Source organism: Centruroides sculpturatus, unplaced genomic scaffold (assembly GCF_000671375.1).
Source record: "Centruroides sculpturatus isolate CEXI.00-Female unplaced genomic scaffold, Cexi_2.0 scaffold1580, whole genome shotgun sequence".
NCBI lineage: Eukaryota > Metazoa > Arthropoda > Arachnida > Scorpiones > Buthidae > Centruroides > Centruroides sculpturatus.
The window spans coordinates 59,806-73,178 of NW_019385721.1; the positions used below are offsets into that span (position 1 = coordinate 59,806).

Genomic DNA, 13,373 nt, shown 5'->3' on the forward strand with positions numbered 1-13,373 from the left:
CACTAAAGCTGTTTATAAAATTTAACTTTATTATTATTATTATTATTATCAACCCTAAATTAGTACCACTTAAGTAGAAAGTTTAGAAATCCGTGCTTATTATTATTATTATTTGACGACTTTAAAGATGTTTATTGCTAGATAAATTACACTGGGGTGTTGCTTTCTTTACTTAATTAACTTTCATTTTCGTTGTTTCTTCTAGTTAAGTACCGGTGTCTTTATATGTTATATGTTCTTCTTCAAGACCATTGGTTTCGTGAGACTTCGGTCCCTCACCAAGCCAATGGTCATCTGCCACACCATGGCTGTTCAGCGATGAATCCGGAGTGTTTAGCTGCAGAACAATCCTGCCTTGATCAAAATTTTTATGTATTTTAAAAAAATTCCCTCCCAACAGTAATTGGCCTGACATGGTGTGGTAGGCCATTGAAGAAAAAAAAACTATCCTTTTAATTCACTCTTCTGACATCATCTCCTCTGTACTTTTTACAGATTTTTGGCTCCAAGGCAGACTTGCAGTTACACACTCAGATTCATATGCGTGAAGCCAAACCATACAAGTGCTCCCAGTGTTCCAAGTCATTCGCCAATTCTTCGTATCTATCCCAACACACACGCATACATCTGGGCATCAAGCCGTACCGTTGTGAAATATGTCAAAGAAAATTCACCCAGTTGTCTCATCTTCAACAACACATCAGGACACACACGGGAGATAAACCATATAAGTGTCGTCATCCGGGATGTAACAAAGCCTTTTCGCAACTGTCCAACTTGCAGAGTCATTCGAGGTGTCATCAAACGGACAAGCCTTACAAGTGCAACAGCTGTTATAAATGTTTTTCGGACGAAGCCAGTCTTTTAGAGCACATACCCAAGCACAAGGAATCGAAGCATTTGAAAACTCACATCTGTCAGTATTGTGGTAAATCTTACACCCAAGAAACGTATCTAGCTAAGCACATGCAGAAACACGCAGACAGAGTCGAGAAGAGACTTCTTCAACCATCAATAACTCCACCCATACCATCTAGGAATCAAGAATACTGGCCTAAACAAACGGATCGCTTGACTAACAATTCTCATCCCATACATTCGAGAGCATCGGAATCGTGTTTGCAGTCTACGATCCACTTAGATCCACGCCATTCTTTGGCCGGGAATAGTAGCAGTTGTGATCACGTGGATTTAAGTCAAGTTGCCTACGATCAGTTAACATCGTCGAACAAAACAACATCGGCATTCACACCGCTTCCAACAGGTATGTTACCGATCTCGACAGGATCGCAGCTCTCCATGGGTTCGTCTTCGAGAACATATTTTCCTTACGAACCAATTAACTTCCCGAAAGCACCTGCTCAGGTAACTTCATTAGACGTTAAATCGACTCATAATAGTTTCCCAAATCAGTTAATATCCCTTCATCAGATAAGAAATTACGCTTCGATGCCTGGAATGTCAGGAGACCATCCAATAACTTTAAAAGATAAAAATTCACAGTAGATACGTGCAATATCAATTGTGCCATCTCTACAGAAAACACAAAAGATTTCTTTGCTCACAATTATGTTCAGTGCGTGTGACTGTATCACAACAACAACAACAAACAACAACAAACGTGGTAAATGCTCAGTAAAAATTTTTCTTTTAATTATACCAAAGTAACAAAAGACAATCTTGACAATAGATAAATTTGTAAAGAATTTAAGAAAAAAAAAGAAATTAATAATTATCAAGGACTTAAATAGAGATTATTCTGAAGTCAATTTTTTGCGATACTTTATCTGTGATGTTCTAAAATCATGTCACGTAATTCGGGTGCCTTTATTCGAAGGCTGTTTCGTGTATTATTGCATCAACAATAATATTGTTGGCTATTATTATATAATTATTATTATGTATAATAATTATTATTATTATTATTTTCTGCCCCCGTTTTTATCTNGCATCTTACTATTATTTGAATGTATAACGCGCTAAGAACATGATCGAAAAGCGCTAAAATTGAATAAAATATAAACATTTACGTAAAAAATCTTTACTTTTCTGTTAAAATAACGTTTCCTAATTAAAATAATAAAGTTTTTTCGTATAAAAATACGTAAATTTTTTTTTATGATAAAGCCTAAAATCCTAGTTCTAAATTAAAATGCAGCTGTTACTTACCAACTTAAAATAATTTTTTTAAACTAGATTTTTCGAAGTTTTGAAACTTTTTTTAACCAATAAAATATTCGAAAAAAGGTACCTTATAATAGCTGTTGTTTGTTTTTATTACTATTTATCACGCATGGATTAAGAAAATAAATTAACTATTACATAGAACAGTTCTTGGGTTTGTTGATATGAAACAAGCGCCATTTTTTATTTCTGTTTAACGTTTTTTTTCCTGAATTCTAAACAAAGAAAAACGTTGATCGAGATAAGATTTTCTTATCCAAACCGCTTTAAGTGACACATATCGTGATATAAAATAACCAGAATGGATTATCTGCATCACATCAGTAACCGAACAAAAGCACGATTATCAGTAAAATATATTTATATAGATCGAAAAATGATAGATTTCTAGTTAAAGAAACCAGGTTTCTGCTTAAATATAATCATGATTTTAATTGGCATTAACTCAATTAACGGAAAAAGCCTTACTTATTATTTTTTTTTTAATGGTGATTTACAGTTTGATAGGTAAACGTCCTTCTTCCATTCGCTCTTATATTTTGAGTTTTATATGATTTTAAATCGAATATTTTTATAGTTAACGAGGAATTGATGGAAAATTATAAATTTACCACGTTCTAGGCCTATTTATTTTTGATCATTTGTAATGTAAAATGTAAATTTTGTGTATTGAAGGCGCCATTTATGAGCGCTTCTGTAAGCGGTTAAGTTAGAAAAAGTGTTTGAAAAATCGCTAAAATTTTCGAGTTTTTAGCATTAAATTTCATTTATTTTAAAATTTTAACGTGTAAAAATTGTTATTTTACTAAATATTTATCAAAAAATAGCATAAAAAAGCCGATTTTCGAGTTTAAAAACTCCATTCTTTCAGACGAATTTTTAAACATATTCGACTTTCGTCGACGTTTAAACGTGGAAAAATTACTTAAAATTACTAAAATTTTTGCAATTTTTAATTCCGAATTTATTCTAGTTTTTTAATTTTTTTTAAAATACTTTTATTAATAAATCTTATTTTTATAATTATGTAAAACAGCAAAAACGTTGGTTTTCTGAAATGCAATTTCGTAGAGTCGACAGATAAAAAGTGAAGTAAGAAAGTCCTAAAAATAAGAAAATAAAAAGGAAAAATTCTATCAATTAACGAATAAAACTTGGATAAAAATAAATTCCATAACTAATTGTCCCTATGTGCTATTTATGAGACAATTTGCTTTATTGAATCGCTAACTTCCGATGTTTTATGAAATTTATAGCATTCTACTTCCATCTACTTAATAAATTATCTCAATATAATTTTTTACGTCACAGTAATTAACCCCTTCATATAATATTTCTGCATCTACTCTTCAGCATACAAGTTAATAAAATTTATTTAAATTTTTTCATATATTCTTAAAAATTGAATTTTTTAAAGCGAAATTAATTCAGATAAAGGCCTTTAACTTTTTAAAACGTCTTTCTAACGTATAAAAATGATAAAAATCTCGATAAATTTAACATTTTTTAACGTAAATTTTGCTTAAATATTTAATTAGGTTAGTCGAAATTCTAGAAAAATGCCTTTTTTTTTATGAGATCCGAATCATTATTTAAAACAAAGAATTGATAAACGAATGTTTCTTGATGTTATTTATACGCTGCAGACCTAAATTTTAGGAATATTTACCGAATTTTTTTATTGTTATTATTATGTATGTTAAATTAAACTAGATTTACTCAAAATTTAAATTTTTAATAATTTTTTTCCCCTTTAAACAAATGTAAAATTAAGTCGGAAAGATGATAAATCCGCATCTCAAAAAAACTCTTCCAGCATCCGCATCCGTTGATTAAGGGCAAAAATCATTGGATTTTTATAAGAAATTTTGTGTTATATAAATAAATTCTTATAGAAAAATGTCTATAGTTCTTTAATTAAGTCGTTTTTTAAGTAATTTTCCACTTTTTTCGGACGAATTTCGTGTTGGAAACGAGTTTCGGCGTAGGCTGAGAATGTGTGCGTATAGGATATAAATGAACAAACTGACGAGTTTTTAAGCTACTGCATGCATTATTTTTCTTGATATTTGCTGGAAAGTAGGTAGGAAATATCGTAATATATAATTTTTTTTTCTTCTTGATAAACTACATTTAGAATAATTCCTGTTTATGTTACCAATTATATTATGCTGTTAACACGGTGTAAAATATATTTACAACTTAGTTACAAAAATTTCTATTGTCTACCCCCCTTTTTTTCTAGTCCATCATCGTGTTTATTGTAGTCAACTTTTGACTTTTACGACTTAAAATTATTGTTCCTTTGTTTAAGAAGTGATATATTTTAAGATCTGTGATATTTATGTATACAATTTGTTTGTTTCTTTGCATTCATTTGGGCTGTAGACTTAAATGTCTACGTTTATATGGCTCCTTAACCACTACAATGGTCGCTTCCTTACTTAAAATTCGGTAGGATAAGCGAATTAAACATAATTTTCGGCAAATCTATCGCTTATAAATCGATTTTTTTTTTCGCCAATTTCTAAGCAAATTGCAATTTAAAATTTTAATTAATCACTTCTTTATTTCTTTAGTGGATCCTGAAACGTTTCTTTGCTTAAAAATTAAATTTCATAAGCGAATTAAGCATGATTTTCAGTATATTTAGCGCTTATGCAATGAATTTTTTACCTAATATTCACTATATAAATTCATTTATGAATTATAAGAATTTGATTAGTTGCTCCTTAATTTCTAAACTGGCTTCTGAATTGTTTCTTTACATAAATTGGATGTAAGAAGCGAATTAAACACACTTTTCTACAAATCTGTAGCTTATAAATCAGTTTTTTTTCCGTGAATTTACTAAGAAAATTGCATTCTAAAATTTAATCCAGTAACTTATAATTTTAATGATGATTCCTTAACTTCTTCAGTGGCTCCTGAGATGTTTCCTCGCTTAAAATTATATTTAATTTTAAGCGAGGAATTTATATTTAATTAATTTTATATTTAAAATTATATTTAAACACTATAAATATCATCCATAAATCAAGAAAGGCAAGATCTAATTTAATTTCTTAACCTCTTCTTAGCTCCTTAACTTTTATAGTGGCTCCTGGACTGTTTCCTTGCTTAAAAATTAATAAAAAAAGCAAATTAAACGAGATTTTAAACTGTTCCCTCACTTAAAAATGGATAAAATAAGCGAATTAAAGCAGATTTTAAACTAAAGAATCCCCTGTAAAGCCATTCCTTTCACGTATCTCTAAGCACATTCGAACATAAAATTCACTTATAATTTATAAAATAAAGTAGATTATCACAACCTTTTATATATATTTAATGCTTTAACACGTCTCCTGTAAGCATTCCAACACAAAAGATTGTCAAGTTGTATCAGTCGATAAAGTTATCGATAATAACCAAGTTCGATTTATATCTATAAATAGAACGTTACGTTATGGATTTATAAGTGAATTTATTGGATAATATATAATAATAGTTTGGAAAATTTTATAAAATATTTGTTAAAAAATCGATTAATTAATGAATTCTCTTTAAAAATTCCGTAGTAAATTTGCTTAATCATACGAAAAAGTTAAATTTTATTGCCAAGTTCAGGGTAACGTTTGGCAAATTTACAGAAGAAAGTTTTTAAAATAGACCATTTAAATCTATGTTTAGTCGGTATTTAAGCATTTATCCAATAGTTTAAATAGTTTAAAACCTTTTAAATTCAATTATATTAGCTTTAAAATATAATTTCTACAACCATAAAAATTACTGTCATTCATCCTCCATGTTTTCTATAATTTTTTTTTATAGTTCGAATTCTTATTTATAAATTTTATTTTATTATTTTCGTCTTGTTTATTTGTAAATAAACCTAATTTTTTAGTAAGTTTTTATACGAAAAATTTGGAATTTCTCCGTCTTCTAGAAAATATTTTTTGTCTAGAATTCTTCCACGTCTGGCGTAAAATTCGATCATAGTAAACTAGATGTAGCCCTATATTTTTTAAGTTACTAGATGACGTTTTTTGTTCCCAAATTTCTTTTTTTTAAAGGGGTTAAAATTTTCATTATATCCCTTTTGTTTTCTCTTACAATAAACAATAATTAAACCGCAATGTGTAGGTTCTCCATTAACTTCTAAGCTGGAGTTTCCGCTTGAAATATTTCTCAAATTTTACGAGCCATTTTTCTATCCCCCCTTTAAATTTATTTATTTATATATACAAGAAAATCATTCGTCCATAGATTTTTATACGAATTCTTGAAAGATTTTCTAAGTAAATATCATATAAATATATATTTATTTATTGTTTTGCTACTTAATCGCTATGTTGTTTTCTCTAATTTTCCACGCTGGATGGTGTTGTTTGCGCTCATTTTTCTCCATTTTTTTCGACAAATTAAGCTATATTAATAACTTAAATGCCTTTTTATTCGTTTGCTAAGGCACAAAGATTCCTTGTTCTATATTTCCTCTACATAATTTACTTGTTATTGCTACCATTCTATCCCCTTCTTGCATGGTTGAACACCTTTTTTTTAAATCAAGATCTAAGGCTTCTGACGGCTATTAAAAAGTAATAAACCCGTAAAATCTTTATTAAATATAATTTTATAACGTATTTTTTTATCTTATAAGGCTCAGTTGGGGGTATAAATGTCACTGTTTTTACTATAAAGTCGCTAGCTATATGGCGGTTTTAATGCGGATTTTTCAAGTTAATTACTGATAAAAGTTGGGTTTAAATTAGTTTATTTTAAACAGGAATTAATCAAAATATTAATTTTCTAAGTGTCATTAAATTTATTACATGCTCCGCTGGGATTCGGACCTATCTAAATTTGTTTGATCGATTATTGAACCTTTGGAGTGTTCAATAACCGTGTTAATTTAAGTGCAAGAATAACCGATATTCTACTTATTTAACCAATCAGCATTAAGATAACATCACAAGCAACTATCCTTTTCTCCCCCCCTGTCATCTGTTATAACAAAAAAAAAAAAAATACAGTTTGATAGACGTGCTCTAGACATACTTTATTAATTGAAAGACTCATTTATAATTGTGTTTACCTAAAAATAATTATGTTTTATGTAATTACAATTAAATTTATATATAAAATTTGATCTTAATAACATTAGCAATCGATATAAATGTGCGATAATTAATTGGAACAGTTGAAAAATTTGGGTTTACTGTGCGACGGTTTAAAAATAAACACGCACTTTGACCTCATTTTTTTAACGGATTTATAAAGCCTGTTCCGTATTTTATAGTATTTTTATCCACTTTAGATGGATAGAAAAATAAATATTTTCGTTTCCAGTAGGAAAATCTACAGTAGTTTCCAATTTATTCGCCTACGGTAGCCTGGAAAATTTAGTTAATGATATATGTAAGTCGCACCTTCATAAAAAAGAAGAAGAAGAAGAAGGTAAAAAGAAAAGAAGTTGTGTATCAACTGTTGACAAAATTGGTTTAAAGTTTGAATGAGATCAACTTGGAAGCGGTCAAAAAACTTGTTGGGTAACATTTCTGCCCACTCCTCGAGAAAATTTAAGATCCCTCCAGGCACTCATCAGCTTTGGCTTTGCATTGTTGGTGTGGGAACCAGACACTAGCTGGTTGTCTTGTCTACATTTGTTCTTTTTTTATTTATTTATTTATTTATTTTTTGTAAGGTTCCTTTCCGACACTTTTGCATTAGAGTCGACTTGACCACTTGTTTGTATTGACCAAACGCGATTTACAAAATCACGAGCGTGGCTCTAAACCGACTTGCAAGACGTTTAGAAAGCGTAGATCTTGTTACTTTAACGTTATTTTTTTCTTGTTTGTCTGCAATTTACGTCACAGTAATTAACTCGAAAATAGCTGAAATATTCATTGTCAATTCTTGTTTTGAATAATGGGCATAATTCTTTTCGACAATGAAGACTGTTTTGTTGTAAGCATCCTTTGGAGAGAAAACCTTGTCTAAGCATCCTTCTGAACACTCGAGTGCACTATCTGTTGAACAATAAGTCGTTTTAATTGAATTCTTGAACATTCATTCCAATACATTGTTAGATTCTTGAACACCTTTCTCGAATGTAATTCCATTCATTCCCTCTTCTCTCTCTGATAACCGAATCTTTGTAAGCAAAAAACAATGGACCAATTGATAGAAATTTATGCATTTTAATGCTTTTAAACACTTAAAAAAAGTCCAGAGGAAACGTGTTTAATATACAAAAACTGTAAATAAACACAATAAAACAATAAAGAAAAACTGCATCGTTGTACAAATCTGTAGCATACTTAGTATAAGTTTTGGCAAATGACAAGAGAACGTCTTAAGTAAAGAATAAATGATTGTATGGCGTGTAAAATGCAATAAAATTGCTCACGACATCTGTTTAACACACAATCAGGAATGAGGAACAGAGATAAGAACAATGATTATGTACAAGATATAAGTAATAGCAAAAAAACAAGTTTTTTAAGCTAAGTTTGAAAGACTTTTTGGCATTATTTATAATATATATAACTTTCAATACATCAAAAGATGTTGTTTCTTTATATATACAGCATGTGTGTGTGTGTGTGTAAGTGCGCGCGTGTTTTCTCTTTGCTACATTTTGCAACTGTAAAGTATTTCACGGTCAGAGATCTTTGTCACGATTGAAACGTCGGCAACTCAGACGTCTTGCCAGCACTATTTTCGGAATAAAGTGTTTGCAATTCGTCTTCGTATGGTTATAGTTGTCTTCGGGTCGCGTCAGAGACTGAACGCTATGTTAGAATAACATATTTCTATGCCACAACTGCTATTCGAAGTCTTCCTTTCTATCCACTTCTCCATCCCTTTGTATCGCTTTCCTGCCGTTTTTCCTCTTATTTTTTTTTAACTCTTCCGCACTAAATTTCGGTTTTTTACGTTGTTTAAGATCTATAAATTTTCATATTTTTCAATTATTTCTTTACGGGACGAAGCACTTTATTTATTTTATCCTCCCCATCTTATCGTCTTTTCCATAAGTGCCCTGTGTTTATCGCTTAAAATATTATTTTATCGATCGTTTTTTAACGATAAATTATGCATTTTTATACTTTTAATTTGTTTACGTTTATAAATTTACATATTTTTGATGGGTTATTGATAAGATAAAACGCTCGATTATTTTCTTTCTTCGGCTGATCCGATTCTAATCGATCTTAAGTGTTGCTTGCCATTTTTAACCATAATTTAATCAAGTTTCTGTATTTTAATAATTTTTATATATCTAATCTGCTAAAATCTACGATTTTAAATGATTTTAAATGAATTTTTCCCCCTAAAAACCACTGTTTTTACTTGATATAATCAAATTGATCTCGAAAGTTTTCTTCCATTTTTATCATAACCCAACCGAATTTATTCTTCATAAAGTGATTTATTGATAAATTTCCTTTATAATTTTACTTTTTTATTCGACTAATTTGCGTATTAATAAAGTTTAAGCATACAAATTCAGATATTTTCTTAAATAATTTGCTGTAGGATGCTTTGAGATGACACTCTTTTTCCTTAATTACAATCAAATTTACACCAAAAAGTTTATTTTATTGCTANGAAAAAAAAAATATGCTAGATCATACATATTGCTTTCATTGTGTTGTTTTTATGCACGTGGTCCTCGTTACATTTCCTTGTTTTTTTTTATTATTATTTCTAAAGCAAAATGAAAAAAAGTACTCGTTTTTGCTTTTATATTCGATTGTTCTTTGTAGAAAATGGTAAAATATCTTGTTCAGCTTATAATTAGCATGAGGACCACTCATTAATTTCGCACTAAGTGCTCTCTAATCGTGTCTGAACATCAAATGTTCTTTATTTCAGTTCGAATTGTACAGTATAAAAGGCTTATTTTTAAAGGGCTTTCACTTTTTACGTGTATCTATGCTTGTATATTATCTATACAAACATACATACACAACATATATATATATATATATACACACACACATACACATACATACATACATATATATATATATATAATTTTAGCATGCTTCATGTTTTAAAGGATTTCAAATATGTGCATTTTATATAAATACATTCACACATATCTATGTGTGTGTTGATATATATATATATTTATATGCACATATATATACACATTTTATATATATATATATATATGTGCATATATATGTAATTTCTTCATTTTAAGCTCATTTTTATTTCCAACTTGTTGATGGTTGCTGTATCTTTGAATACCTTTACAAACAATTATGTTTTTTGTATATCCTGACAGTACAAAAATAAGTATAAAAAAATATGTGGGTTTTTTTTGTTGAAGTTTTTTAGAATTAATTATTAAAAAAAATTGATAGAAGATGAAGAGGATTTAAACAACAAATCGTTGCCTTTATATACATAAACTCAGATACGGGAATAATACAGCTATATATAAATGGTATAATTTGCTATATTTAACCGTAAAAAAATATAATATCTGGCTAGTTTATGCAGCAATTCAGGGTTTAAAAAAAATAAATACTCAATTATTTTAAACTGTTATAATTATTATTAATGAAATAAAGCTCAAGAAAAATAGGTACGCTTCATACAATTACTAGCTCAGTATGCCTATTCGATAGGCATTAATACCTCATAAAACTTGTTGTGTTGAAAGTATAGGAAGAAAAAATAAATAAATTCTTATTTTCTCTTCACTTTTCTTTCTTATCATGTTGATATTTTGTGTAAAAAATAAATAAATAAATAAATTATGTGGTTAAAATTCTTAATGTTGATCAGTTTGAAACGGTGACTTTTTTTTTTAGTGAGTTTACATAAGCTAACATTTAATTGTATAATTATTATACGGCCCTTTGATTAATTAGATAAGCGAGATAGGTCAGAGTGTTGTTTTTGGATATTCTCAAGTGGACGATATGAAAAATCCAGTTTGAAAATGTATAATATCAACTGAAATTTTTATTTGTTCAGGAATAAAACAGGNGTGGTTAATAAATTATTACAATCTCACAGGCTTATTAAGAAAGTTTCCAAAAACTTACCAAACTCTCAGGAGTTTCAGCATCTATTCTTTGCTGTTTTTTCTCCTCCTCCTTCTTCCTTTTTTTATTTTTCGTTATTCTATAGAATTATGTAAAATATTAAATCATTTATGTCTGGTGAATTTATTATGAGAGAGGATCATTCTCCAAAAAACTGTGAAAGTTGAGTTCGGTTGTTTTCGGAAATTAATCGAATGTATTCAATTTTTAATCTCTCGTAGACGTCAGAGCCTTCTAGTCGATGTGATTTTATGTTGATAGTTATTTCTGGTTTTTTTTTTTTTTTGTGCGTGTGGTCGAAAGATGAAGATAGTATGTGCTAGGTCAGAATAAGCCTTGGATTTATATATATATAAAAAGTGTAAAACGTTAGTAGCATTTATGCTCTGTTAAAGAATGGTTATGAAGGTAAGCTCTAACTGTAACTGCTCGTACGCGTACGTATTGATCCGAATGTACGCTAGTGATGATATTGAGAAGTGTACATATTGAAACAGTACATTCTTCCAAAGCTTCGAGGTCAAAGTACGTTGCCGGAAAGGTCAAAGTGCAGTGTACAGTTCATGTAAGGCTATATAATGAAAGGTTGTATATGTAGCCATCTAGAGACACAGAGAGAGAAGGCGACTGTGATACATAAAAAAAAAAGAATTAATGAATGTTTCAAAAGTCAGTTTTTCTAAGTTGTCTTGAATTGAATTAATAATTGAAAACGAAATTTTTATATACGGGGCCTAGATTTATCTATACCTTTCTAGATGTGTTCTGACTCTTTGTCACTAAACAAATTTGTTAAATAAAGAAATAAACAAATAAAAAAACCAAATTAAAAAAAAAAATTTTTGAACTGGCCAAAGGCTGGATCACGAAGGATCAGACAGTATATATATATATATATTATATGTTTTACGTATTTGAATTATTTTCTTTTTTTTCGCTCATTATACACAGATATATACTTTATATAAATTTTACATATTGTTTTATAAAACTTGCAGTACAAAATAAATAAAAAAAATCTATATTATAAATACAAAATATGGACGATATGTCGTATGTCCATTTGCCATTGCAGTATGTGTTTGGTATATAGTAGTTTTAATGGAATCAGTACCATATTATCTTGTATTACATTGTTATTATGCTTGCTTGAATAAACTATATAAATTGAATAACTTGTGTAGTTTTTACGCCATTTTTATCACTTGTAATTTTTCTTTACCATATTTCCAAAGGATATCGGATAGTTTCCCATGAATTTTTCTATGCCATAATGATGAATTTACCATTAATTGGCGAAGAAGTTTGACCAGCGATGTGAAACACTGTTCGCAAGACACTAATAATGGGTTTGGAAAAAATACTAACCTTCAGTTCGACAAAGAGGATATTTTTTTTCTTCTTCTTCTTCCCTTCATACAAATGAACTGGTGCATGTCAGTGCAGTGACACCATCGTGACAATGACACTGCTAGTTTAATAGTACTGGTAATTTTAAACAAAAAAGGGGTTTAGCTTACTAAATTACAGCATCTGCTATTCGTAAGGCGACATGTGTGCAGTCGAATTTGTAACTAAACTCCACATGGCTTCATATCTCGGATAATTGAAGTCAGACAGAAATATTTGAAGGTTTTAACAAATGTTCTTATCGTAAAAACAAATCCCACCAAGCATTTTATCCCTTGGAAATGCCTTCTTGAAGTAGGGAACTGTTTGAAGAAAATGGGTTCTGTAAGTGGTCAGTTAATAGTTTCGAATGCCTGACTACTTAACTCCCTTCTGTATTAAACAAACCGCCAAGTTACTTGTAAGATAAAAAGGAAAGAAAAGATAGGATGATTGTACGGGTCAAACAGGTTTAATTGATGTGAAGTTGTTTGTTTGACATTTGCATTACTGCTCCTTATAATAAATATCGCTCGAGTGTTTAGAACACGTCACAAATTATCTCCCTTCTTTTCACTCGTATAAATAATAATAAAAATAAAAAAATTAACCGCGAAATTAAAATTATTTTATACGTAATTTTTATTTATTTTTTTTTGTATTTTTATTCCTACACTTTTAAAATCAATTCAGTAAACTTTTAATAATTTACTCCTATTCCTCTCCTTATAATTAAGCATATATATA

The 13,373-nt window shown here is 29.2% G+C and overlaps 1 protein-coding gene across 5 annotated transcripts in view; it reads left to right on the plus strand.

The window, feature by feature from the left end:
• The window catches only part of LOC111641525 (zinc finger protein rotund-like), an 87,543-nt gene that overhangs the window by 50,105 nt on the left and 24,065 nt on the right, over positions 1-13,373 (plus strand). For 4 of the 5 annotated variants that reach the window (XM_023387699.1, XM_023387700.1, XM_023387696.1 and 1 more), the window contains one exon: positions 496-1,940. The exons of the other annotated variant lie outside the window; for it this stretch is intronic. In XM_023387699.1, the coding sequence (XP_023243467.1) occupies positions 496-1,506 (1,011 nt within the window). In that variant the 3' untranslated portion in view covers positions 1,507-1,940. Of the gene's footprint in view, positions 1-495; positions 1,941-13,373 lie in introns of those variants that run through there. 5 annotated transcript variants of the gene reach the window in all.